Genomic DNA, 26,445 nt, shown 5'->3' on the forward strand with positions numbered 1-26,445 from the left:
ATGCTCACACAGAGGATAGAGTCACGATGCAACTTTTCCAGCTTCATGACGGACATTGTTCGCGCGAAAACTGCCCGAGGCTTATGAAAAAGAGAACCATCCACAAATCATTGGAAAACACCCCGTCAGCAGGTCGTATATGGTGGGGGTCGAATAAGCTCTTTGGAGGCGGCATTCGGCACTTTGGGCGAAGCGCCGCGCAAAATGACCCCGGACATTCGCGTCTCCACCCAGGTAGATTTATCAACGAAGGCCCCTAGAAATACAGCCTGGAGAAACAGCGCACAGCCAGAAGATACAGTTGTGCATTGTATAGTTGCCTATACATCTTGAAGTCATGTGCACATACTGAACAGCTGTGCCTTCGTTTCATCACGTACGGGTTCAATGGTCTCGATGCAGAGATTGGAGTTTGATGTAAAAATGACATTCTCTAAGGCTGAGACATATTCGTACACGAATGACATACTTGACGAAGCTATGAAGAGATACAGATCGTGCACAATTTTGTCCCGTTGATATCCAGACAGAGTGATTTCTGTTCATCACAAGGTGCAACAGAAGCCGAAATGTTGCCGCATTGCCTTGATTCTGGCACAGAGCTCGTTCTTGAGTAGTCATTCGTTAATGCGATAAGAGCTGCTCTATTCATCCACGGAGTGAGGTGAACGAAGTTAACCCAAGCCTCAGAAGCTGAGCGCAGCATCCGACAGCTCAATCCTCCTGCGCAAGATACTGAATGATCTTGCACGAGGTAGGCGTTCTTGGATACCGAAGAGATCGCCGCCACGAAGTACATGAGCATAGTGAGTGAATTCGCGCATTGAGCTTGGTGCATTCTGAGCCTCTTTTGAAGGTTCCAGAATCAGTCTACCATGAACGCCGGCCTCCCGGGTGATAAAAGACGGTGTAATACATGTAACCGTTGGGTTGTTGAGGTGGAGGTTGATGTATGATGCCATTGATTTGAGGTTGTTGAGGCTGTTGCGGTACTTGAACAACAAGCTGACCAGGTGGGAACGTGAACCCGGGGACGTTGGGGTGCACTCCACGTATGTAACCTCCTGGGGAGCCCTGGCTGGGTTGCCCGTTCGACATGGTGCTATCGGGTGGACTGGAAAGAGGTATCAATGCTATGAAGACTTGAACTTGATCGTGAATGTAAGCCTGGCTTGCCTATTGAGATGCACTGCGACATGATCATTGCGACGCTTATATAGAACGCTCTGACTCTTCTGTTGCGCAAGACATACTCTCTCTGCCTTGCAGCGTTGGGCATTATGTTGGTTGACCAACGAGAGTGCCTCCTTCGCAGCACAGCGAGCAGAGTTCGTAACGGATAGAAAAGCTAGTACTATTTGTGCGCGCAAGCAAGAATCTGCTCTCTCGTCAGCAACCACGACACGTTCGCAGCAAGTTGGGTTATGATCTCCACACTATCGACGACTTCGTGTTATCAGAGGCGGCCACGAGGTGTTGGTCAGACGTGTGTGCACACGGTCGTCAACAAACACTCATCCAACCTTTCTGGCCATCACGGACTCATTGACCCAACGGCTTGGCCCATCATCCAAATGTGATGTTCGTTCGTCTTCACTGGTACGACTTGTTGACCTCCGAATTTCGTGGCCTGCTTCTGGTTGTCGACTTTGATCTTGTGAATACTTCTCGTCTCTGGATCCGTTTCGTTGCGTGATCTTGTGCTCAGCTTCCAATTCCTTGTAGCGATCTTCGTATTGTTTGCGCTTGGCTTCGCGCTTAGCTTCCTTCTTGTTTTTGATCTTCTCGACTAGGTAAAATCCGCTCGCCACGATTACAGCAGCCATAGTGACCTCTTATCTGTCGATTGTTTTGCGATTGTAACAGCTGTGTCAAATACGTATCACCTCTTCACGCAACAACAAAGACAAGATAACGACAAGATGATGTACTTATCAGCATTGAGCAACCTCGTTTGGAGGGAGGCGAACAGATCAGGTGTGAGTTATGTATACGTCATAGAATATTCCTCGATCTTGCGGCGTCAGTAGTGCCTGCTGGATTGCAGTAGTGAATGCTTCGCTCGAGGAGACGGGCACATGATCACCCAATAGCCAATGCCATCTAGTATAGGTGGCTGGCTATACCCGTAACAAAGCTCTTATGATGTCTGGCTGTGAGAGGCTCAAAGTCAGAATACGTCTTCTATTTCTCATCCAGTTCACCAGCGTTGTGAGCTGATTCACGAAGTTTGCACAAGCTGGAAGTATTCCTCGTAATACAGTTTAGTAAGTGCACAAACAATATACCCACTCGATGGGATGTCGTCTGAAATGCCACTCCTTGTCGGAAGTGGATCACTTAAAGAGTGGATCCAGCAGGTTGCCTTGTTACAGATTTGAGATGTCATCGATCGAGTATTGCTTGCACGTGAGTTCGTCTACTCATCCCGTCGTACAACCTTCGTGTCACAGCTACATCGTCCTCGCCGAGTCTGCAATGTCAAAGCGCGTGGTATAAAGTCAATTGGTCATGCAGCTGTAACAAGCCCTCTGGCCACGAAACAGGTGGCAATTGTCCGCCGTGTTCACAACGTGGCACATCTTCGAGAAGAACGTACATTCCCATGTTTGCTGTTTGATGACTATTGACTACGACCCAGTCCTGTGTACACAGGCGAAGCATTTTGGTCCCAATTCGAGCGAGCCAAGTTTGCGTTCATCTGATTCGTTTTTAGGGAGGTGAATTGCTCAAACCTTGGTGCCTTAGCGTGCTGAATTTGAGGCACTACGCGACGCTTGAGGAGGCTCGGCTGACTTGCAAAGTTTTCCCTTGCGGCATTTTGGTCGACCACATCGTGTCTTCTCTGGAGAAAGTTGCCGGCTTGATCGGCCAATCAACCTGATATTTCAGGCAGGTTGACCTGAGAAGAAACTGCCCAGCTTGGCTACCTCGTTGCCGTCAAACTTCATGTTGCCAAAATCCCCTCTTCAACGCTGTTGGCTCGACGTCGTCAATTAATGTTTGCGAGCTGAAGATTTCGGGAAGTCGCGATGGCAATTGTGAGATCTAAAGGTATAAGTTCGTCCCTGCTCGTTCGATTAATAATTGTGCATCTTGTCAGAAATAGCTATAAACCATTAGCAAGAATTTAAACACTCTCCAAGCAACATCAATAACACATCCCCACATCATCTAAACCCATTACAAGCAAACTCACTGTCTCACCTTGGAACATTTGATCAACAGTCCCACAAGAGAATAGAAACAACCACTATCATCAACGACAATGGCATTCTTCCACAGCACAAAGAAGAACAACATTTCATCTACCTCAGCAGACCACAAGGTCCAACGCCCAACAGCATCAGTAAGAGACCTTTATGCTCGAGCATATGTGAGATGGGTCGAGGAGGGTACAGAGCACACCTCTCACCATAAGTCCAGCTTCGAGGATGAGCGGGCAAGACGTGGCAGTGCTCATGAGAACTTTGTGATGAGAACCTGAACACTCATCATCAGTATGGAGCAGATTGGATACCATATAATAGTATAGGCGGCATGAGGAGTAAGGTGTAACATAGATCTCGATTATCGATTTTGTAGGGCAATAAAATATCTCAGAAAAACCTTGAATCAGCATCAAGCAGTGCCATTTGTGACTCCCTCGCTACCACGAATTTGACTTCTTAGTCGTGACTGCCATGTGAACGCTGTCGAGGGTTGTGGAAAGAGCAACTGTCAGATCTTCACGTTCCTAACTAGGCACGCTACCGGCGGGAAATGTCTCCGAGGCCACCCCCAGTATCCACTCCGCCTCGTAGAGTCGTGACGCGTGACATTAGCAAGCTGAGCTATCTTCAGTCGATAATCTTGCGGTATTGATCATAGATGAATCGTTTGAGTCTGTCTACTGCATAGATACGGCTTCGATAGACAAAACCACTCAAGTGAAACGACTGCCTAGTACCAACATGCTAGTGAATGTTAGCAGAGGAAACTACAGACTGATGAGTGGAGGTCCTTCGTGATATCGCCTTTCTCAATATGTCTTCGTCCCTCAGACTTCTGCTTCGTCGTCCATCGCTTAAGCAACAGTCATGCAAGCTGGTAGTTCAAAAATGCACCACAAGATCGTTCTTAGGCCTCGGGGAGATAGCTGGCGTGATTGCCAATCCTGCCGAGACTCTCCGCCAACTCAATGAATCAAGAGAGATGCTGCAGAAAGCCAAGGAAGATATGCAGCTAAGTCGCGAAGCCAAGAAGATACCCAAGAAGCATACTTTCGCAAAGCTACCAGGTTTTCATGGTCGAAAAGTAGAGCAAGCCTTGCTCAGGAAGATCCTGGCAAACGACCCAAGGATGACTGTCTTGTTTGGTGCTACGAGTGTGGGCAAGACTGCGTTACTACGACAAGTTCTGGCTGATGATGACTACTTTGTCGTAGCTTTCGATTTGAGGATCAGTGGTTTCGCCGATTTGCGGACTTTGTATATTGCTCTGTGTGAGCAGTTCCAGACATTCTTCGAAAAGGTTTGAGTGGTACTCCTAAGATGATCATACCAACTGATGTTCCCAGATGCAGGACGATGAGATGAACAAGCAGGCTTTGACCTTTAAACATCTATCTCTTCAACTCGCTGAGAGCGAAAAACAAGAAGGAGGCCACGAAGTCACCGTGGCAGATCTTGCCAGCCTCATGGAATCTGTCCAAAGCTGTCTATTACGTTACTGGGAGTACGATCCTAGTGCCAAGGTCAAGAAAACAGCAGAAAATGGCGAAAAGCCGTCCGATAAGCGACCTGCTGTACGCAAGGTTGAGAACGAAGAATCCGAAGAGTCTGAAGAACCTGCCGAACAACCAGTCTTCAAGAAACGCCCTATCGTGTTCTTTCTTGACGAAGCTCACAAACTGCCAGCTCTCGTTGACGACCAGCTCTCGCTCAAGGTGTTCCTCGACACGTTGCTTGTCCTTACCAAGCAGGACCGCCTCTGTCACGTCATCTTCTCCTCCAGCGACAGCTTCTTCCACCACTTTCTTCGAAGCATGAACGTTGGCCACCATACTCAAGTACTCACTGTTGGCGACTGTCCATACGAGGATACACTACGTTACTTCCACGAACGAATGTTACCCACCGTACCCAAAAGACTTGCCAGCAAATTATCCACACATTTCGATGACATCTGGAATGCATTTGGTGGTAAGCTAAGTCACGTCAACGACTACATCAGCAACTGGGTCAACGCAGACGGCGAAACAACACCATACCAATCCGACATCTTCATTCAAGCCTATACTCTCCTACAATTCCACCTCACACACTCAAGATTCGAGACATTCAGCCCCTTGTCAACAGCAGTAGCAGGCACATCCTCCGAAGACGACGACGCAAAGTTCACACCTAAAGACCTCGTCTACGTTATGCGCAAGCTCGTCGAATCGCCATACTCAATGCCATACTTCGACCTCTGTCGGCAGATTGGAACAGCACAGGTCGACAGCATGATCAAAACGCGCATCCTGGAACTGCGATGGACTAGAACAGTGACGCCAGAGGAAGATTGGGTAGAAAGAGTATGGAGTAAGGATGGTATTGAGAGACCAGTGGTAATGCCCATGACACGAATAATCAGAAAAGCGATGGAGGTCGTGCTGAAAGAGGAAGATGCTAGAGAAGCACAGAAGCAGAAAGAGGCTACGTGACAGGAAAGCTAAGAATGGTATGAGGTCTACATGTAGCTCGATCTACCTATCTAAACGCGTCGCAATTACCGGACTCTTCTAGCCGGTCAGAAGCACTCAACCACTTCCACCAGCCCGCCAATGTGGTTGAACTGGTGCGTCCAGCTGCCCGCAACCTCCTCAAAATGCGTCCACTAGGTCTGATGGGTGGGAAAGAGATACTGCACGCGGCAGAGGATGCAGGCATATTACCTCGCGGAAGGTGACCTTTTCTCGGCCACCTCCGACGTACGAAGATGGGTCAATAATCAAATTCTGGAGTCGGGAATGTAATGGCTGGCGTATATGCGGGTAGGCTAGGTATCACATCCTACCTGCGAGTTGGGGTTTGTGTGTTAGAAGAACGGGCCTTTTGGACGAAGAGGATAATGAGTCTTTGATTTGTGCAAAGCGGAAAGATGTATACAAGCACAGAGTATCACAGTTAATGAAGTAATAATCACCGTGCGGCCATATTCACATTGTCCAGTACCACTACCTCACAAACAACCACGTCCTCCAGCGCCATGCTATCGAAAGTACATGTACAAGAATTCATAACAGTGATTACCAAGCTCTACGAACTGCTGTCACAAAGCAGGCCCTCCAAAATGAAGCATCAATCACTATCATCGTCATCCCAATCTCTTGCGGAAGCTTTGTGTAGTGATGCCGATTTCGCAGCTGCGTTGTTTGTTGATGTAGCTTTGGGTCCAGGTCGATTGTGATGGATAGCAGAAAACTTATTGGCAGGCGCTGTTCTGAGCGATGAAGTTTCTTTGCCGGACGCGCTCGACCCCTGTATCCTGTCTCCACGCACCATGTGCTTGGGTGTTCCAGAAACAGAAATCGGTCGCTGCTGCTGTTTCTGTGGTTCAGGCGTACTGTCGATAGAGCTATCTTCGATGTCATCGATATCGTCGATTTCAACGTCTTCCAAAGCTGCCATCTTTGCCCGTCTGTTCGCCGAGGCTTGCACTTCAGAAGAAGTTTTGGCAAATTGTTGCACTGACGACAAAGGCGTGTTAGACCCACTGCCGTTGATGGTCGCGATTCGAACACCATTGCGGCTACGGTCATCTCTTGCACTTGAGCCCACTCTTCTTGCTAAGGTAGCCACAGCAGCAGGCGTTGTCAGCGCGGGACGCTTGCCGGCGACTTTGGTGGAAGGTGTTTCATCTTCGGCATCGCTGATGTCGACAGAAATGGCCTCCTCCATTTCGACACTATCGATGACCTCAGCCTGCTCCATAATCCGCGATTTTGGCGCGACGATCTCGTTGAACTCTTCTTCATCAGGTTCAGCATAAGTAACATTCTGCAGTCTAGTTGTTCGTCTCTCGACGTTGTCCTGCTTTGGTGGTAATGGCGTGCCATCGATAGGAGCCTTCCTACGATCCCTAGGACGACCAGGAGCATATTCATCGTCAGCCTCTATTGGTGGAGGTCGTTCATCCCTTCGTAATTTCTTCGCTGGGGGTTGGCCATCCTCGTTTGGATAGACATTCAGTGCCTGCAAGTCAGAACTTACCACAGGTGCCTGTGAAACAGCACCATCTGCAGCAGATTGAACAGCCTCAGCCGACGATCCAAATTGCTGAAGTTTATCCTGGTCAATTGTGAGGCGCACGACTAAGGATTGACGCTTCTTTGATACGCTCTTCTTGGACTTGCTTGCGGTTAGGTGGAAAGCCTTGTCTCCTTCGTCAAACTTACGTTTACGCTTTCTCTCAACCATTTCAATCTTGGTTGGCGAGGGCGGCTCAACGTCCTGGTACGGCAGTTCTGCTGCCGCCTCTTGGTAGCCTTCCATAGGTGCAGGCGGTATTGGGCCCACTACTGGATCTGGGTATGTGAATGTGATCAAGTCAGTTGGGTCGTACGACGGGTGCTGAGGATCCTGCACAACAACTCCGTCAGGAAGTGCAAACTGAGGTTCTTCGCCTCTATCTTGTGGCCGACGAAGGGTTTCCTCAGGGTTCTCGTTCACATCATCCTCATCAGGTGAGTCATGGTTGGCTCCATTCACAGCTATAAACCCTGATGAAAGAGCAGGGTCAATTGGTATGCCCTCCTGCTCAGCGAGTCGCAGAATTCCACCTTCGACATCCTGCGATTTCTGACCATCTTCATCTACATAATTGTCCCCGAGGTCTGGATCTCTGTTCATGGCCGCATTTGCTTCACGACGGCGCTTCTGCAATCTGCGTGTGTCTTCAGCATCATAGTCATCATCAGCCTTTTTGATCCATTGGATATTGGAGAAACTAAAATCGACCAAGCTTTCCACAGAACGAGGATCCGCTACTGCCTTCGTGTTGTGCCCCAGAAGAGTACCCTTGGGAGTATATCTCTTGTATCCTGGCTTCTTACTGCATTGTCGGCAGTTACATATTTTCAGACATGCCGGACAAGTCCAATCAGGATCTGCGAGTATGTCCTGTGGCATCATGTCGTACGCTCGAAAGAGGAGACCGAAGCAATAGTTCTTGTGACATTTCGTACATTGAGCTTGCTTCCATCGCGGTTCCCAATAGCAGTCGACGTGACATCTTCCATGGTCTCTCATGAACTTTTCGGACTTCTTTTTGACCTTCTTCCTCTTCACATTACCAAATTCGTCAACCTGAGTGTCTTCTTCCTCTTCGGGCTGTTCGGCTACAGAGATCGGTTTTCGAATATCCCGCCAGGGACGTTTCAAGAGTTCGGTTTGACAAATCTGAGCTATGGTTCGACGCTTTCCTCTGCGATCAAGCTCATGCTTCAAGGACTTTGGTGACTTCTCATTGATTTGACCCTCATCTTGAATGATCAGGTGCCGCCACTGCTCGTGCTTCTGGACGAGCATACCCCAATCCCACTGCTCAACCCAACGAAGCTTAGAGATGCATGCACAACTGCGACCCATAGCATAGCAATCCAGGCACACATCGTAGGTGTCTTTGTCGCCATTAGGCAGGTCACCAACACATGAAGGACAAGTCAAGAATTTATTAAAGATGTTGCTACGGCAATAGGAACACGTAACGTCACCTTCGTAGGGTACCATCTCGACTTTCTTCTCAACACGATCAATGTAGAAGCTTTCATCGAGTAGCATCCTGGTGAAAAGAGCATGTAAACGTTTGAAGTCTTTCTGAAGCTGTTTGATTTGTGTGTCTACTTTTTGTACCCTCTTCGACGCAGGATTCTTCTGCTTGTGCTTGTCTGCTTGTAGAGTAAGTTTGTCGTATTTTTCGAGGGTATAATAGATGATGGCCTTGTTCTTGTATTGCTCATCACGGCAGACCATTCGAGCTTTAAAGAGAGCCTCATTCATCGCCATTTCCAACGTCTCCACCGTAGTTCGGTTCCATGCTATTTTCATCGTCCTAGTACCTCTATTCCAAACCTGGTGTGGCGCAAGAGGTGGTATAAGGATAAAATCACCGGGTCTCTGGTCGACCACGTACACTTGGAAAGGAGCATTCTTCCAAGCATTTATCTGTGCAAAATGCTTCTCAACTTCGATGTCGTGGCCGAGGCGTGATAACCAGTATTCAGAGACGACTTCTCTTTCCTTAGTCTCTGTCATAAACCAGATCGAAGAACCAGGTTTGGTCCTTTGGTCGTCTTCATTTCCTTCTATAGAAGCTTCAACCATAATATTGTGTCCGAGCGATGCGCACATTTCTCTGTGAGCAGGGGTGTAAGTGCCTTCGTGACCGATATAGCACATAAGGTTCTCCGCACGCATTTGTGGCGGTAAACTGCTCATAAGGTCGCCGGCCTTTGCTATACCACGACCCTTCCTCATCCCCGAGCTATTGGGGCCTGGCTCTTCTACCGCGCCCATTCCGCCATATTCACCAGTATTGTCATTCAGATAGAATAGGAAAGGTGGAATATGCTGTCCAACACGCTCTTTCCACATAGGAGGGCAATCGATATCTTTCAGGTACATGCGTTGGCGCTCGGGGTCTTTGTAGTTTGTAGTATTCCATTGGTTTGTGAGCAAAGACATATGCTTCAGATAATGACCGATTGACATGGGGACATTTGCCTGCTTGGTAAGGTCCCTTGCGTCGACAACATTCGAGCCGCAGTTGTCTCGAAGCCACTGAATGGCAAAGATCCAGCTGTCCAGTTTCGTCTCGTAACCTTCGATAACCAGTGGTTTACCTCCAAGTATAACGTGCATTAATACCAATCTTTCGAAAGCCGCAATGCCGTGGTGCTCTATCATGTCCGAGTGTATGCGCACAGCGTACTCGAAGTTCGGCGTCGTCTCGACCAACGACTTCAGATCGAAGTCCGGGGCGATGGGCTCAAAGGCCGCGCATGGTCGCGTGGACGGCATTTTGGGCGCAGGTGGGTAGGTTTGAATGGATATCGAGTCAGCCTATTCCGTCTGAGTGATGTGTTGTATTTTGCATGGTCAACTTGAGATCCGTAGACACTGCTCCAGCATCCTCTCTGCAGGCGGATCAAGACCGATGGAGAGATGTGAGCAAGTTCGCGCGCATCGAAGGTAGAGTGAAGAAACAAATGGAGAGGTGAAGGCAGTCGCGAATGGTTCGTGGTTTGCGACAGCAGGTACCAAAATATGTAGCTGCTGATCGACAGTTGATACGGGCTATAATCGGCAACTATTCTGTACTTTACTGTTTGCTTCGAATAAAGCTAATTGCACCACGAGGAAGGCACATTCCATCGCTGATAGTTTCAGCTATGCCTGGTTGTTTGCTTTCTCTTGCATCGTTCTTACAATTGGTGCAGATTTCGATCTAGCTACACTGGGAAGTCTGTGACTCGTTTGTGAAAGGAAAGACAGCGTTTCAGATTGGCACGAATGCTTGCCAGCCATCACAGGAGTTGGCTGATCAGGGCACGACCACGCGTAATAGCAAACTGCAAGTCAGCGACTATTGTCAGGACGGCAGTACCCATACTCGTTGAACGCCCAGTGGGACCTGAAGATGGATTATATTGTTCAAGAGAACCATGCGTACGACCATTCACCAGTAATAGACACCAAGCTCTACCTCCAGCACAGCCAAATGCAGCACAGATTAATTCTCCAGTGATATACACGCCTACACCAAAAGGATTGATTTCCCGACTTCCAGCCTCGTGGATACCATATGCCGAGCTCATCCGTTTGGACAAGCCAACAGGCACATACTATCTGTTTTTCCCATGCTTGTACTCGACTCTCATGGCAGCACCACTGGCTGTACCCATGGCTTCCCTCTACGACATTGTTTCAACGACAGGCTTGTTCTTGGCGGGATCATTGATTATGAGAGGAGCGGGCTGTACCATCAATGATCTTTGGGATCGGAACCTAGATCCTCATGTCGAAAGAACCAAGTTTCGACCTATTGCGAGGGGTGCCATTTCACCAACCAAAGCAATCGTATACCTCGGGTTTCAGCTCTTTGCGGGCCTAGGAATACTTTTGTCCTTCCCAGCTTCATGCTTCTTCTATGCAACACCCAGCTTGATATTTGTAGTGCTATACCCTTTGGCGAAGCGTGTCACCAACTATCCTCAGGCCGTCCTTGGCCTAACCTTCACCTGGGGTGCCTGGATGGGATTTTCAGCGCTGGGGATCGACCTTCTCTCCAACACGGATGCACTGGCTAGTGCTGCTCTGCTATATGGTAGTTGTTGGGCATGGACCATGAACTACGATATGATTTATGCTCACATGGACATCAAGGATGACGTGAAGGCTGGAATAAAATCGATTGCCCTTGCTCATGAGCACAATACGAAAGCAGTCCTCTCTGGGTTAACGTTTATGCAGGTCAGTCTCTTAGCGGCCGCTGGATACTTTTCCGGAGCAGGACCTGTCTTTGCAGTGGTCAGTTGTGGTGGTGCTGCACTGTCTCTGGGCACAATCATCCGCCGGGTCAATCTCAAAGATCCCAGGGATTGCTGGTGGTGGTTTAGGAACGGCGCTTGGCTCACAGGAGGTGTGATATCAGCAGGCCTGTTCGCTGACTATCTGCATCGCAGAACCAAGGAGGCCAAAAGCGCATTGACTACGACATTAGCATAGACTCTTCACTTTCATGTAACACCGTTTATCCGTTTTTGCAGTTGAAAGTGGTCAACAACACGAGCCACAATCTGGTTCCAATCCATCATGGCACCAGCACCAGTATCACCACAAGCGAGCTCCTTCTCAACAGGCTTCAGCGTGATAACCGAGCTCTCTTCATCGTCGGTCCAGTCTTGCTGAATACTTCTTAGCTGTTTTTTCGTGATGGGATGCCTCCACATTGCAGTGTTCATGGCTGGCGCAATCATGATGTGTTTCTTCTGCATATCAATCATGCCTGTGGTGTCCCATGCTCGGATAACGCTCAGTAGTAAGTTGTCGCTCATGCCATTTGCCATCTTTGCCATTGTGTTAGCTGACAGTGGAGCGATCAACAAGAGATGCGCCCATCGCCGAAGCTCAATGTGTAATATTTTGTCACCTCTCACCCACGGCTTTGACCATTCATCAGGATCGAAATAAATGCCATCGATACCTGAAACCTTGACGAGACTATCTAGATGTGGCTGTTCCTCAGCTTGGCCTTGGAGAAAGTTTCGAGCGTTCTCAGTCATTATGATTCTAATAGACACGTTCTCGTATCGAGCAAGTGCTTGGGCAATCAAAGGTAACTTGATTGTAGCGACGGAGCCACTTGCCGCCAAGAGGATGTGCACCTTCCCATCGTTAAGGTGCGCTGCAGAGTCGAAGCGCTTTGCAGGATTCATGCTGCCGCAAAATTGATTGTACCTGCTATACGGACCTTACAACATATTCATCTTGTGTGGAAAACAGTTGGTGCTTGCATGGCTTATTAATGCATAAGAATCGGTGGAAGTTTAGGTAATCTGAACCGCGGCGGCGGTCATTTGTCAACAGCAGTGAACGTCATCGGCCTTTGCCATCTCCAAATCCCGTACGAGTTGTGAAGCGATCTGTAATTACACCCAAAGCTGTCGACCTATACAATCATACAGTAACACATCACAAAATGCTTTCAAGAAGTCTAAGAGCACCGGTGAGCACTGCATTGATTGGTTAACAACGTCGTTAAAGCTCATCTAATGCGCAGGCTCTCCGTGGCGCGGTCGCAGCGCTGCACCCATCATCTACAGCATCTACACTCCTTCCTCGTAGCTCACAGTCCTTGATACAGACAAGGTTGTTGTCGCAGGAAGTCAGGACAGCGATCGACCAAGCTGTCGCTTCGGCACCGGTTGTGCTGTTCATGAAGGGCACTCCAGAAACACCTCAATGTGGCTTCTCAAGAACGAGTATACAGATTCTGAGCTTGCAGGGACTGGACCCGCGGAATTTCACTGCTTTTAATGTGCTAGAAGACGAAGATCTACGATCAGGTATGCGGGACTTTGTAACACTCTCCCCGAGATCAACACTAATGGCTTGCAGGAATCAAAGAATATTCAGATTGGCCCACGATCCCTCAACTATACGTGAACAAAGACTTCGTTGGAGGCTGTGACATTCTGATGCAGATGCATAAAGACGGCTCGCTGGCCGAACTGCTGAGCAAGAACAAGCTGATTGTGGAGGAGAGTGGTGACATTGAGGGCGAAAAGGCGGAGGCGGTCAGAGAAACCACAGAACAAAGCACGGGAGCGAGATCGAAGGATGCTAAAGGAGAGAGCTCGTAAACACGAAGTTTGACAAGATCACTAAGAGTTGCAGTACGTTCTCACATCAACAGGAGGAGGAAGCACAAGACGAAAGGTCCATGTTTGAGACGAGCGTATGGGGGTATGTCCATTTTGTTTGCAGGTACATTCAGAATCCAGGAGGATGACTTGCCTGAAACTGTTTCAGCGAGTTGAGTTTAATATGCACTATGCGGGCTATATAGCATGTACATCTGTATAACTAAAAGTTGAGTCAATGAGACAAACACGACAAACATCCCGGAAGTTTGAACGTGAGGGTAGCCTTGCTTGTCTTAACACTCCTCTGGACTACATGACGCTTTGCAAGCACATCTGAATTATCACCTCGACTGGTGTATACCGTTGCGCAACACAATACAAAAACACCTACAGCACAACCCTTTGTCATCTGCCTGACAACACAATTACCGCCAGCGCAAGCATCGTGAACCAATGTGCCCGCGATGATGGATGACTTCGCGTCCGAAACAGACAGCGATTACACGAGTTATTGGCGTGATTGGGTGAGTCTCATGCGTCTTCCCAATTTGCGATCGACTCTGTGATGCCTTTGTTTTTGACTCACCAGTGCAAACGTACACACATATCTCGAACAGAATGTCTGCCAAAACTACCCTATCTGTGTGGTCGTGTTGATTTTGAAGCGATATATCGAAGCTTGAGTGAGGAGCTTGAATCGCAAGACGCTTCGATCCCCGAATTGAGAGCAGAGCTAGTAGAATACGGTGGCTTCAACTACGATTCCAGGAATGCTTAGCAAAATATCTCTACTTTGATCGACAGGCGTCGACACCATTCTGCCAGCGGAAATGTGTATCTCACTAACTCTAATCTTTCTAGTTTATCTCATCACGAGGAAATGAATATTTCTGCGAGATAGACGAAGAATACCTCACGGATCGTTTCAACCTTACAGGCCTGCAGACAGAAGTACATTACTATCAGCACGCTCTCGATCTGATTACGGATGTCTTCGACCTTGACTGCGAGGATGATATGCGAGAGACTATTGAAAAATCGGCTCGACATCTCTACGGACTGGTACATGCGAGGTATATAGTGACCACGAGGGGACTGGTGAAAATGGTTAGATTTGCTGTGCAAGACTTTATTATTTTCCGCTAACACGTATCAACAGGTCGAAAAGTTCAAGAAATCAGACTTCGGCAAGTGTCCCCGTGTGCACTGCGACTCACAACCACTGCTCCCAATGGGCTTGTCAGATGTACCTTACCAGAAATCCGTCAAGCTATATTGTGGACGTTGTGAAGACATCTACAACCCAAAATCCTCACGTCATGCCCAGATCGATGGCGCTTATTTCGGTACCTCTTTTCATAACATACTTTTCCAGGTCTACCCTGCTCTGATACCACAGAAGAGCCGCAGAAGATATGAGCCTCGTGTCTTTGGCTTTCGCGTTCATGCTGGTGCTGCTCTAGCAAGGTGGCAGGCGGAGGAGAGGACGGACATGAGGAAGCGCCTGAAAGACGCTAACATCGGGCTTGACACGACCAAACTGTTCATTGAGGACATCGATGGTCAAGACAGTGAGACGAACGAGGAAGCAATCATTAAGGCAAACACAGTTGAAGCGCCGCCACCTTCAACCACGGTGCGGTAATGCTAAGTAAGCAGTGTTGTAAGCATGCTGCACCCCCCATCACAAGAAGAGTTAGTGAACATGTGCAACTGCTACGGCAAACAGCTTCCTCGAATAAGTGCTGCTCTTCAAACACTCAGATTACATAGCTGGTGCGATGGATTACTGTCAACATCGACACACAGCCAATCACTTCATGCATGGCGACCATACTGAGTATTTCGTCAATGTCCAGGTAGTACCTACCCTAAACACGCTCGCCTGAACTGTCCAAGTGAGGAACATGAACTTGTAATCGGAAACAGCCACATGGTTGCATCTTGGCATAGACTATGCCTAACTTTGCCCTCAACGCGCCTAAAATAGCCAGCAGTTTCCGAGTTATGGTTGTCGTTTTGGGTATCGCTCTTGCCAAGTCCTGCACGACGCGAGAGCTTGAGGGAGCTTCTCTCACAATGACAAGCCATCTCTTCTAGAGTCCCATATGTTCCAGCGTTGCTTGGTTTTCTTCTCCGCAACGCGAAGTGCTCATCTCGCAAGCTGCAGTTCTATTGTACTTGTTTCAGTACCCATCCTGCTGCGGTTGACAGCCACATTTCCGATAGCGTGCCTGTTTAGCTTCATCCCTGCTTACTCAATGGCTAGACTTCGTGTCTCTCGTGGTGCACCGAATCCATTCCTGCCTCGCTGATTCGGTACTGCTGTTCGGAATGTACTTCTCGACAGAAGTCGTTCTGGCAGAGTTCTGCTCTGTGGGGACCAGACCGCCAGGTTGCAATTACGGGCGCCATTTCGATGTTGACCTTTTGTAAGTCCTAGTCAAGGTCAAGGTACATCACGGATACGATCTATACCTGCCTCATCTGGATTAGTGCCATCTACCAACTGGCCCAGTCTTCAATGCGGCTGATGTGCCTGACTACATGGTTACAATGCTTGAGGTATGTCTGAGACTCCAACTATACTGACCAAGGAGGATATAAAGGGGACGAACGCACTGCTGCTGAATGTTCTCATCATCACAAGCTCCCAGCCAGCAACTGTTTCACCTACCCTTACCTCACTACAACGACAGACCATCGATCATGAGCGAGCACGTCTACCATGGACCGTGGGTCAACTGGGCACACGGCACAATTCGTGGTGCCACTCTTACCTTGAGCAATAGAAGTGGTGCCCTCCTCACAGCCTTCATCGCTTTCTTCGTGACCCTAGTCGGAGCACAACTGTTTAAGATTCTTACATACATTTTCCACCAGTCACGGAGCAGATCTTCAGCCCAAGATGGCCTATTCCATCAGCAACAAGTCGTCTTCCGGAACAGCTCTTCGCCTGGAGCCACAGCTTGGACATTCCTCATGCAAGGATGGACGTGGAACGGCAAAACAAGAATGACCCTCATGAGGACGATTCCTTGGGCTCTCTTCTGCTTGGCTTATGCCTTGTTATTCGCTGCAGCAGCAACTTTCTCCTCGGGAATCACAAAGACTCCAGGCACATCCAGGCTAATTATTGGCGAAACTTGTGGTTATTGGACAGCTAACGATAACACCAATGTAGAGTCTGTGCAAGCATTTGCTCGCTATGTTGCAAATGAGAGTCTTGCAGCTGCAGCTTATGCTCGATCTTGTTATGGTGGTAGCTTTGACGTTCTCAGGTGCAGCAAGTTTCTGGAGCCTTCCCTTCCATTGACGGCCAATGCAAACGCCGCTTGTCCATTTACAGGTGATATATGCAGCAGTGGAAAGAACTCTGCATACGAGCTGACCTCGAGAGTTGATTCACTGCACGACCTTGGCATCAATTCGCCTCATGGAAATCGTCTGCAAATCGAGAGAGTCTCTACATGTGCCCCCATCAACCAGAAAAGATTTGTTAAGTCTGTTGCTGGCGGTTCAGGAGCTGGCATCGATGGCGATACACTCTACTAATTCAACTATGGACATAGCGTTTTCAGTGGTACCGATGTGGTCAGCCAAAACTACACTTTACAATACAACGACCATACGGTAATGGATATGGTTGGTTACAAGCTGTCTATGGAAACCGCAAATGCAGGCTCAAGCAATACCTGGCAACCAATACCTGAGCTAAACCGCACTGATGCCGATGTTACGATAATCGGCCTCATGCAGAATGCAGTCACCTGTTCCGAGCCTGTGGACGACCCGATGTTTGCTGCTACAAATGTTTACGATTTGAGCGCGGTTGTAGCTGGAGCAAAATATTATGGTGCCGACAATTATGTAACCACAATGGCTTGCACAGATCAGTACAAGATCTGCAATCCTGATAACGACAAATGCACACCACTAGGCGGTATCAACCAGATTCTGCCTTGGATTGGCTTTAATGATGCTGAACTCGACCTCGACGATATTCAGGAAGCTATTGCAACACGCTTAATACGCAGTGCCCAAACAGGCTCAATCAGGCAGGTCCTGTTTGCGCTCGCGGAAAACGCTCTACTTGCGAAAGATCTACTTGTGGGCGGACTGATGTCCTCGGGCCTACCAGCTAATCAATGGCAGCGCGAGGTGGAAGGTTGGCTAGGTAAAGGACTTGCCGACTACCAGCGCAAGATTGTTGAATATGCTGCTGGTCCCCCAAACATTGTTCCTGGCAGCTACGTCGAACAGCCATGGAAAGACGATAGTTCAGCGACTGCACTCGCCACAAAGGCCATGTGCTACAGCCAGGTGATCAATGATACAACGGACACCATCTCCTTCTCAATACTTGGCATGATCATCCTCTTCGTCATTGGTGGCACGATTGTATTCATCTCGCTCTTTGTTGATACCGTTGTTGGGTGGATTCAGAAGACATGCCGCATTGGTGAGCACGCTCGTATGTGCTGGCTGCTCGATGACAAGCTCCAGCTTCATCGATTTCTAAATCAGGAGCTAGGGCATGGGTCGTGGAGCGACGACTATGAAGCCATGCCTTACACGACATCTCACCAGCTATTTCAAACGCTGGGTGTGGCACACGAGAAGAACATCAGCAAGGGATCAACAGGTCAAGCCAGCCCTCAGCCGTCGGTCTATCAGCCTCCTGTCTACCAAAACACTGCGCCTTCGTTTCCACCATCTCCAATGCAGACTGGATCGTACACCAAATATACACAAATCAGTACAGTCGAAGACAATTGGATGGGCAAGCCTTGAGGAGTAACAACCCGGAGAGTCCACAGGTATAGAAGCACTGTGTTATAATGGTATCAGTGTTGGGTACATAGTATAGCATAGTGAAGGATGGAGTTGGGTCTTGATAGAAGTGCTACATGAAAAATGATTTGTATATAGACCAGCAGAATAATTTGCTAATACTCTGCCTCCTTCTCAGAACCTGAACTAAATTGCGTGTGAAATCTGTCTCAGTAAACAATCCTTGTAATGCTTAGTATGCGATACAACTAAGAAAAGAAGTACAAACTCGGGTGCTGTGTCTCGCGCGTTCTAGGCTAAGTCTACCGAGCGCTTTGGTTATACTTGAATTATTCCACTAACATCTTCGTCATTACAAATAGCATTTCCCAATAATGCGGATCGGCTCCAGACTGGAGGTATGGTGGCTATTCATCATGCCTAAACTTTTTTCACTTCTAGGCGTAAGTCTGTTACACTATTCCGATCTTCGACATCTGAAACAAACAGCTGCCACTCTGAGTATTCATAGGTAGAACTCTCGAAGCTATCAATCTGGCTCCTCGAAGCGTAGAGACCGGAGCGCTCGATTACAACCGCTGATAGTATCACAGTATCTCAAGAGTCGCGACATTGATTAAGTCATTTCATCCACAAAATTATCAACATCTTTTCATCCTCTCTCTCAACCCTTTGACTTCGTCTCAAGACACGACAATGCCCAAAAACAAAAAAAGGAAACTCAACAACCACAATCATCACCACCACAACCAATCAACATCCCAGGATATAACTCACGAAGAAATCTGGGACGACTCAGCGCTGATCAGGTCATGGAACGATGCGGTAGCCGAGTATGAGTTTTATCATTCTATTCATGCGAAGGGGGAGGATGTGGATGAGGTTTTGAGACGGGCTGAGATGGAGGAGCAGGAGAGTGGGGAGGCACGGCGAGATGAGCAGGAGGTGGTAGATGTTAATGGTGTGCACGTGAACGTAGGTCATGAGGGTGAGGCGGAAGAGGGCGAAGTCGACGATGTCACCCAGACGACCGGCACTTTGCCTATAGAAGACGACGTGCCAGTACGGATTGGTCCACCACTGCCGCCTACTATTAAGGCTTCATCGGCAGCTCTTACTGGTAGTGCAGGTCCTGCACCAGCTACCACTGCTCCTTTAGGGGTTGAAGCGCAACTCCCGAAAACAGCAGGGACTTCAGCAGCTTCTAGTAGTGCTGACCAGACACTGGAAAACATCAAGATGGCTTATTACTGGGCGGGATACTATTCGGGCTTGTATGATGCACAGAGGCAGAGGGGTACATGAAAGCAAATACCTACAGATGGCGGTGAGTAGCGGCCCAATTGAACTAATACCTAGTAGGGTAATTCTCAATTGCTGCCTCGGAGGTATCTTGAATGATTGTAAGAACACGAACGTGACTACAGCAACTGACCAAAAGCCGCGACACCCGCCATGGCGGCGGGTTGCTCTATATTGAGAGTTACTGCCCTAGAGGCCGCATCCGCAGAGGAGGAACCAAGGATCTATACTTGCGTCTCTACCATACCCTTTCCATCGCATGCTAAAAAAACCGCTCAATCAAGCTCGACGTCGTAGTAAACATAAGCAGAGTAATCCGAAGCATCGCCTCCAGCACCGCCCATCACGTCCGTTTGCGAAATCCCTTGATCTTTGCTTATTCTACCCTTTTTGTCTCTGCCGAAAGCGTTGCCAGCTAAATACCCATATTCTGAGTCCAGGTTTTGTTTGGCCCTATCGGCTTTCTTCGTGTCCGACTACTTGGGATTAGCAAATGTCAGGGCTTGTCAACAGTCGCTCTTACCTTTATCGAAGCTGCAACAAAGTCTAGTGGTAGACCATACCGCAGAACGCTCTCGACAAAGCATCTTAGCACAATGACGTGGATCAAGCACATAACACCTTCCGACCAGCCAGTTCGTCCTAGCCGTAATGTCTCGCCCCATACTCTCTTCTCTTCAGCCTCAGTCTTGCTAAGCTCTTTCTGCTCGTCTTCTCTGCCACCTTCTTTGAACTTGAAGTCACGTGGAATCCATTTCCGTTCTCTGCATTTGTGTACGAACTCTGAGCTATGTTTCTTGAAAGTAGTGACGGCGAACAAGCTGAACTCGTCGTCCTTCTGTATAAAGTAGGCCGATCTTGGTACTACCATGGTCGAGACAGTTTCATAGGATTTCTGGAAGTCCTTAACCGAAGAATTTGGAACCGCGACCAGATGAGTTTCGAGGTGCTCTGAGTCAGAGACAAGCATGTCGGGACTGACGATACTGACAAGGGATTTCGTGCTCAGATTGCCGGTCTGCTTCCGTTGGAGATTCTGGGACTGTTGCCGTAAACCATTGTATTGATTGTATTTTGTGCGAACGTCATTGTCTATTGAGTTGGCTTCCTGGAGTAGTGGTCAGTGAAGTGGTGGGAGTTGTCCGGTTTATATACCTTCTGCAGTAAGTCCATAAGCTCTGCTATAGGCTTTTCGGACCTATATTTGACCTTGTTCCAGCTGAAAGTTCTCAGGTACTGTTCCAATGGCTCTGCTCGTAGGTCAGCTCCAGTTCAGCAAAACATGGAGGGTACAGCCATACTGTCATTGACATTCTTGTGCATCACTATCTTCTCCTCGTCTCCCTCAAGAACATTCCGCAGGGTATCCCCGACCTTCGACACCACACCCTTGCATAGTCCCTCAATCTTTCCAAGCTCTTCAGACTGCTGTATCAAAGCATCCAGAGTGCCAACCTTGAAGTCAGGCACATTGAATGGCGTGACTTGGCCATTCTCAGTCTTCACAGCACGTTGTATCGAGCCTATCGCATCGTCTTTGTGCCCAGATGGTGTAATCGAGGAGGGTAGCGCAACAAACAGGTATTTCGCGTGCTCTGGCATCCTCCTCGTTGTGCCTAGCCAATTTTCAGAAGTTGAGTAAAGCTTTAGGTCGGTCCTTCGCGTTGTGTAGTGACTGAAACTGCTGAAGGTGGTAAAGGATAGGTCAATTCTGCCTTTGTTTGATATTCGCAGAGGGTATAGAAGGCTGTTTAAGCTCGCGACTGCTACGATTGTCGAATGCCTATCAACTGTTGCATCATCGGCGCATGCCAGGTCAAAATGTAAGCTAGTCAAAGATGCCGTTCTGGAGTCCACTCTGGTAACCTCCAACGGCCCCAACAACCTCCAGCGATCTGCTTCCCACAATTCATTTGCAGTACTCCTATGGTTCGGTCCTTCTCGGGCTGAACATGCAGTAAATAAGACATAGATATTGTGAAGTGTAATGAGTTGGTATCGACTGACAACATGTGGACAGCAGAGAACAGACTCGAACCCCAGAAAAAAACAGGTTCTGCTTCTCTATCACTTCGACCTTTGCAAAATATGTAAACAAGCAGCTACGCCAGCCTAGGTAGATCTTGTAATGGATACAAGCCACCAAAACCCTACCACGCTTTCTAGGCAATTCTATCCCAAACTGAAAACAAGGAGAAGCAGATACTGTACTTCAGAGCAGCTATATTATGTAGCTTGTCGGTACAAGCTCTTGAGAATCTGTCGCTAGTGTTAGCTACGTTCATGAAGAATTCGACAAAGTACTCACATTGGCATGCTTTGGTTCAATAAACAAAGCTTCTGCTGAGACTAAAGGTTGAGATGTATTGAGTATCTTTGGCTCGGCGGGATTCGTCGCATCGAGCTCAATCTCTTCTAGAGGCCAAATTCCACCAGTAGCCCAAGCCTTTCGACCCTCGACTTTGGTGGTGTTTGCTACCAGAACCAGAAATTGCCCAGCCATGGTTGGCTTCTTGTAAGCTATATTAAGTTGTGCGGTGACTCCAACCTTGTTAGGTAGAGCGGGAAATGTGCAGCGTGCTAGTCCCTCGTCCAACATAGTCGCCAGGAAACCTCCATGCACAATACCAGGATGACCACTTAGATGAGTACCCACATAGAATATGCATACCATGGATTTTCCATCTTTTTCATTGAAGCAGTATGGCGGTACCACAATCATATCAGGACCCATTAAAGTCCCTGCTGTCAAATTGTGCTGTCGCACTTCCTGCGGTATTTTCAGATGAGGTCGCGATTCGGTATAGTCCGGCCTCGTGCGGCAGAATTGTGCCAGTTTGCAGTTCTTTATATGTTCGTCGATCTCGCGTGTGAACTCATCCGGTGCTTCGTAGCGCAGCGTATCTGCATCTGTAGGCATTGACCCCATGATGAGAGGTGTGAGGATGGGAGGCGCGTAGCTGAGCGCAACGTACCCGCCAACAAGGAACGAGCCCAAACCGAGAAGGACTGTAGTCACGATACGACGCGTTCGTCCACGAGGTCGGTCCTGCACTACAACTGTTGAGTATATCCTTTTTGCAATGCTATTGTGGTTGTTGTTATGCCGTGGGAAGTGGTGCTGATGCCTGGGCTGTATCGACCTAGATATATGTCTTTGAATAGTATCCTGTACGCTTGTAGATTTGGGCACAAGCTGCAGGTGAGGACTTCTCAACGAGGCCCGAAATAGTGAAGCCATGCTGATTTATACAAAGTGTGTCCCTGAACGCCTGCGCTCAACGGCCCACCAAAATAGAAACGCGACCGAATTTTCGTGATGGTCCGGCGAATGATAACGAAGCTGATGCTTCAACGGATCCGCGACAAGCAGGCGGTCAGACACGCAAATGCTTTTGAGCTTGATAACACATGGTACTTCTCGTATACCACGAAAAGTTATGTCATTTTCCTCCGAGAATGCCTCGAAAAAGCTTCCTGCCGAGGTGTCCTGCCTCAGGCTTGAAAAAGTTTATCGGTTCCTCTGACTGGCGTCTATCAGTAGTACAACTTCAAGTGTGACCTGCCTTATCACAGTGATTGCGAACTGTTGGATTGGTGCAAGCTATGTTCCTTTGAGCTATCTATTGCTATAGCAGTGTAACCCAGTCCTGCTTCGCTTCGCCCCTGCCAATTCCCACAACGAGTTTATCTCAGTATCCTCACTACCAGCAGGAGGAGGAGGAGCTTACAACATTGACATGCATCATGTTGAACAATCTTCAGTATCTTCATAGTCGTCAGTATCTACGCAAGTGTCCTCGAGATCGAATTTCAATCGTCCCGAAAGATCACTACCATCCGTTCTACTCTACATCAACGTACTCAGTCTCACGTTCAAGATGTTGACTTCAGTCTGAGTCATGCAGGGATCTCGTCTCGCGGGAGGCTGGAAGACCACTATCAATTCGACCTCCATGAGTGCCTTCCAAAAGGAGCAACAAAAGGAGTTTCGACATTCATAGAGACCTCTCCTCTGAGAATACACAATAGATGCACGTACTGATAAGTGATAAGCAGGAAGCCCTCTATGAGCAGCTCCCAAACCTGACCGTGCTCCATTCATTGTCTCATACTCTACCTCTGACTTTTGCTATCTGACCATCTCAAACACGAAAGCTCAACTTACTGTTCTTATTCTTGTCTCTGGTCATACTCCTGCCGCCCATCCCATGGCAGCTGACTGAACACTGCTTGTGCGTCTCAACCTTTACATAGTCTACACCACCAAGCTTGTATGCAAGCCTTCGCCACTCGTCAACTGTGATATCAGGTAGGTCGTATACAGACGGTTCAGCCTTTTCACCACCAGCATCTGACTCTCACTCCTGTGTCACAAGAGCTGACCACATCAATACCAATCCTCGAAAAAGACGCGCCTATTGCTTGATGCGCAGTTCGAACGGGGTCGATGACCTTGATGTTACCAGAGACTCAGCTCGCTATGCCTCGTGGACGCTGACAGTCCAGCACACAGACGAGAATCTCAGATTACGTCAAGGTGTTAGTAGCGCAGGTCTTTGAGCGAGCATCTTGTCTGAACGACGATGCTCAGCATGCTTCGGTTCACGATTGAAGTCTTATAAGCACGTGGGCTTCTCTTCTTTAGCGCTGCATTACCACCAATCAGCATAAAGACAAGAAAGCTTCCGAGGTTTTACCTCATGCTAGTTCCTTTCAAGCACCGTGATATGATCACTAGCAATGCTCAACCCCATCATCGTGTTGATCATCACGTATCGCCATCGCATTACCACGACGAAGTTTGCTTTGGTTCGAAACTGAGGATTCGCGACGCTCGAGCAAGCAAGCAATCACGATCTGACCAAAGCAGGTGGCACGATTTCATACCTTCGAAAAAAGCTGAATTAGCTAGGCTGGACATCAACATCATTTACACAGTACAACATTCGAGTTCTGTCGCATCGCGCATATACCACACTCGAGACATTTCCATGGTTTCCTAGTCGTCAAAAGGGTCGTGAGGTGCTTGTCAGCATGTTTCGCAAACGCGATGGCTCTATCGGCTTTTCTTTCTCCAATTTCGTCAATGCTGCAGTTCCGACCATGGCAGCATTCTCGACTCGTATGGATTGGTGTCCAGAACTAGGTCAGGACATGCTGTACGCACACCAGCTTGCAGCTTCTCATCCAGGCGCACCTTACGGCCTCGACGAGCACTCACTGTTTGTTGGAGGTATATGTGAGCATGAAGGTACCTCGACCAAGGTGTTTCACAAGCTTGGTCGGGCTGGGATACTGGATGAGAATGGAATCGTTCGGACATACAAAATTGAGGGCAAGAAATTTCCGCACCAAGTCTCACTCCTTAGTCAGCCCAGACAACGTGATCTAGTGAATCTCCTGTTCTGGTGGGAAGAGGAATGTCAACGTTTGCGCAAATTGAACGAAGAAGAAAAGGAGCTCGGGTCCCAAATCAAGAAGATCGAACGCGCGCATTATGATCCAGATGCGGGCTGGTCAGAAGATGATGCGTTCGTGGAAGTTCTCAGGGATGATCACGAACGGCGTCAACTATTGGACAACCTTAAGTTTGAAAGAGAAAAACTCAGAATGAGGATTAGACAACGCCCAAGCCAGCGTAGGGCGGATATTGAAGCTGGAACGGATCAGCTCCTCTCTCAAGTGCATGCCACGAGCGCAAACTCGCCGCGAAGGCATACTGAGCCTGTTCTGCATGGCTCAGTACCGGAACGGCATGCAGAGCCGCAAGCATACCGACCATAAGCCATTTGCCCTCCACACGTGCAACGAGGCGTGACTGCCGTCTCAGACGCTGAAACCCAGATCAAAACGACCGTGTTACAAATGCATAATCGCCAATCTCGGTTACTGTTGTAATCACTCTAGTATTGCATGTTCGCACGATGCAGTGGCCCGAGTAGAAAGCACATTCGCTGACGATTTGGTTCTGAGATTACCAACAGTTTCTTGGACTGCTCTTCAACCTCAATTTGAACATCGTCCGTCAGCAGGAGTCGGTCACAAAATGCCTCAAGCCGCATAGCGGGTTCGAAACTCAAAGCAGAGATTGAAGCGCTAGCTGAGCCAGGATAGCGGAAAATATTTTCCGCGCTGTCATTTTCGACCTGGTGATTTTTCGCTTCTATGAAAGGTCAAGGGCCTAGCTTTGTATAGACAATGAGGAAGCAGTGCCTTTGAAGAATTGTCGAAGTTGAAACTCTTGGGCTTAATGCACACGAACCTACTTCACCTCAAACAACGAGTCATACTCAGCTTACGAAGTGAACGAAGCTTTATCTACACACCAAGAAACCGATGAAACCGTGGAGCCTCTGGTGTGCAACCGGGAAGTCTTCCAGAAAGTCGTATGGAAGCCGCGTATTACTAGCCTCATAGGGCGCGTTGTCCTGCCGCATTGAGCAACCTTGTGACCGCTCAATTCTTTACCTTCAAGTCTCATTTACGGTTCAAACGAGATAAGTGTTGCGATGACTCTACTTCTTTGCCTCTTGATGACATAAAAAATCTCTGTCGTGGTGTCACATTTGAGGTGCACACCTCAATTTTAGCCTCGAGTTTCGTATCCACTTTGGGATCATACATTCCTATTCACAGATCTGCAATCACATTTCAACCATAGAGCGGACCGCCTAGAATTGAAATTCTACCTGATCAGCACAACTCAATAACCCAAAACTTGACCAAAGAAACAAAATAAAAATCCAGATATGTCGACCCGCCGAGACTTTAACGCCTGGGATAAATACATCAAGCCGGCCGACGAAAAAGGATTTTCGTCCTGGGGAATGTATATGAAAGCCAACGACAGTCGATCGATAGACCCTCCGAGCAGTCAAAGACGAGGCTCGAAAAGCAACCAAGGTGGACAAGGAGCAAGGCAGAACTCAATATCTCTGCAACGGCGAGATGCAGTC

The 26,445-nt window shown here is 48.3% G+C and overlaps 12 protein-coding genes across 12 annotated transcripts; 7 read left to right on the plus strand and 5 right to left on the minus strand.

Moving 5' to 3' along the window:
- Nucleotides 1–870: 870 nt before the first annotated feature.
- Nucleotides 871–1,098, minus strand: LTR64_006807 (uncharacterized protein; the record flags this gene model as incomplete). Its single annotated transcript, XM_064901134.1, has 1 exon — nucleotides 871–1,098. One exon carries the CDS (start codon nucleotides 1,096–1,098, stop codon nucleotides 871–873), a length of 228 nt encoding a protein of 75 aa, XP_064752210.1.
- Nucleotides 1,099–4,026: 2,928 nt separating this feature from the next.
- Nucleotides 4,027–5,686, plus strand: LTR64_006808 (uncharacterized protein; the record flags this gene model as incomplete). The annotated part of the gene is made up of 2 exons (XM_064901135.1): nucleotides 4,027–4,512; nucleotides 4,559–5,686. 2 exons carry the CDS (start codon nucleotides 4,027–4,029, stop codon nucleotides 5,684–5,686), a joined length of 1,614 nt encoding a protein of 537 aa, XP_064752211.1.
- Nucleotides 5,687–6,323: 637 nt separating this feature from the next.
- On the minus strand, nucleotides 6,324–10,043 carry LTR64_006809 (uncharacterized protein; the record flags this gene model as incomplete). Its single annotated transcript, XM_064901136.1, has 1 exon — nucleotides 6,324–10,043. One exon carries the CDS (start codon nucleotides 10,041–10,043, stop codon nucleotides 6,324–6,326), a length of 3,720 nt encoding a protein of 1,239 aa, XP_064752212.1.
- An 858-nt stretch (nucleotides 10,044–10,901) lies between these two features.
- On the plus strand, nucleotides 10,902–11,670 carry COQ2 (Para-hydroxybenzoate--polyprenyltransferase, mitochondrial precursor (PHB:polyprenyltransferase); the record flags this gene model as incomplete). Its single annotated transcript, XM_064901137.1, has 2 exons — nucleotides 10,902–11,495; nucleotides 11,536–11,670. 2 exons carry the CDS (start codon nucleotides 10,902–10,904, stop codon nucleotides 11,668–11,670), a joined length of 729 nt encoding a protein of 242 aa, XP_064752213.1.
- A 91-nt stretch (nucleotides 11,671–11,761) lies between these two features.
- Nucleotides 11,762–12,511, minus strand: LTR64_006811 (uncharacterized protein; the record flags this gene model as incomplete). The annotated part of the gene is made up of 2 exons (XM_064901138.1): nucleotides 11,762–12,461; nucleotides 12,501–12,511. The coding sequence occupies 2 exons, from the start codon at nucleotides 12,509–12,511 to the stop codon at nucleotides 11,762–11,764; spliced, it is 711 nt and encodes a 236-aa protein (XP_064752214.1).
- A 449-nt stretch (nucleotides 12,512–12,960) lies between these two features.
- GRX5 (monothiol glutaredoxin grx5) lies at nucleotides 12,961–13,387 on the plus strand (the record flags this gene model as incomplete). The annotated part of the gene is made up of 2 exons (XM_064901139.1): nucleotides 12,961–13,090; nucleotides 13,143–13,387. The coding sequence occupies 2 exons, from the start codon at nucleotides 12,961–12,963 to the stop codon at nucleotides 13,385–13,387; spliced, it is 375 nt and encodes a 124-aa protein (XP_064752215.1).
- A 470-nt stretch (nucleotides 13,388–13,857) lies between these two features.
- Nucleotides 13,858–15,035, plus strand: CKB2 (casein kinase 2 regulatory subunit; the record flags this gene model as incomplete). The annotated part of the gene is made up of 3 exons (XM_064901140.1): nucleotides 13,858–13,914; nucleotides 14,252–14,497; nucleotides 14,550–15,035. The coding sequence occupies 3 exons, from the start codon at nucleotides 13,858–13,860 to the stop codon at nucleotides 15,033–15,035; spliced, it is 789 nt and encodes a 262-aa protein (XP_064752216.1).
- Nucleotides 15,036–16,099: 1,064 nt separating this feature from the next.
- Nucleotides 16,100–18,184, plus strand: LTR64_006814 (uncharacterized protein; the record flags this gene model as incomplete). The annotated part of the gene is made up of 2 exons (XM_064901141.1): nucleotides 16,100–16,893; nucleotides 16,963–18,184. The coding sequence occupies 2 exons, from the start codon at nucleotides 16,100–16,102 to the stop codon at nucleotides 18,182–18,184; spliced, it is 2,016 nt and encodes a 671-aa protein (XP_064752217.1).
- Nucleotides 18,185–18,880: 696 nt separating this feature from the next.
- LTR64_006815 (uncharacterized protein) lies at nucleotides 18,881–19,489 on the plus strand (the record flags this gene model as incomplete). The annotated part of the gene is made up of 1 exon (XM_064901142.1): nucleotides 18,881–19,489. The coding sequence occupies one exon, from the start codon at nucleotides 18,881–18,883 to the stop codon at nucleotides 19,487–19,489; it is 609 nt and encodes a 202-aa protein (XP_064752218.1).
- Nucleotides 19,490–19,761: 272 nt separating this feature from the next.
- Nucleotides 19,762–21,088, minus strand: VMA5 (Vacuolar ATP synthase subunit C; the record flags this gene model as incomplete). The annotated part of the gene is made up of 4 exons (XM_064901143.1): nucleotides 19,762–19,962; nucleotides 20,010–20,594; nucleotides 20,642–20,736; nucleotides 20,788–21,088. 4 exons carry the CDS (start codon nucleotides 21,086–21,088, stop codon nucleotides 19,762–19,764), a joined length of 1,182 nt encoding a protein of 393 aa, XP_064752219.1.
- A 624-nt stretch (nucleotides 21,089–21,712) lies between these two features.
- On the minus strand, nucleotides 21,713–22,415 carry LTR64_006817 (uncharacterized protein; the record flags this gene model as incomplete). The annotated part of the gene is made up of 2 exons (XM_064901144.1): nucleotides 21,713–21,745; nucleotides 21,795–22,415. The coding sequence occupies 2 exons, from the start codon at nucleotides 22,413–22,415 to the stop codon at nucleotides 21,713–21,715; spliced, it is 654 nt and encodes a 217-aa protein (XP_064752220.1).
- A 2,177-nt stretch (nucleotides 22,416–24,592) lies between these two features.
- LTR64_006818 (uncharacterized protein) lies at nucleotides 24,593–25,273 on the plus strand (the record flags this gene model as incomplete). Its single annotated transcript, XM_064901145.1, has 1 exon — nucleotides 24,593–25,273. One exon carries the CDS (start codon nucleotides 24,593–24,595, stop codon nucleotides 25,271–25,273), a length of 681 nt encoding a protein of 226 aa, XP_064752221.1.
- Between the last annotated feature and the right edge of the window lie 1,172 nt (nucleotides 25,274–26,445).

Source organism: Lithohypha guttulata, assembly GCF_036872675.1.
Source record: "Lithohypha guttulata strain CCFEE 5908 chromosome Unknown scaffold_5, whole genome shotgun sequence".
In the NCBI taxonomy this organism is placed as follows: Eukaryota; Fungi; Ascomycota; class Eurotiomycetes; order Chaetothyriales; family Trichomeriaceae; genus Lithohypha; species Lithohypha guttulata.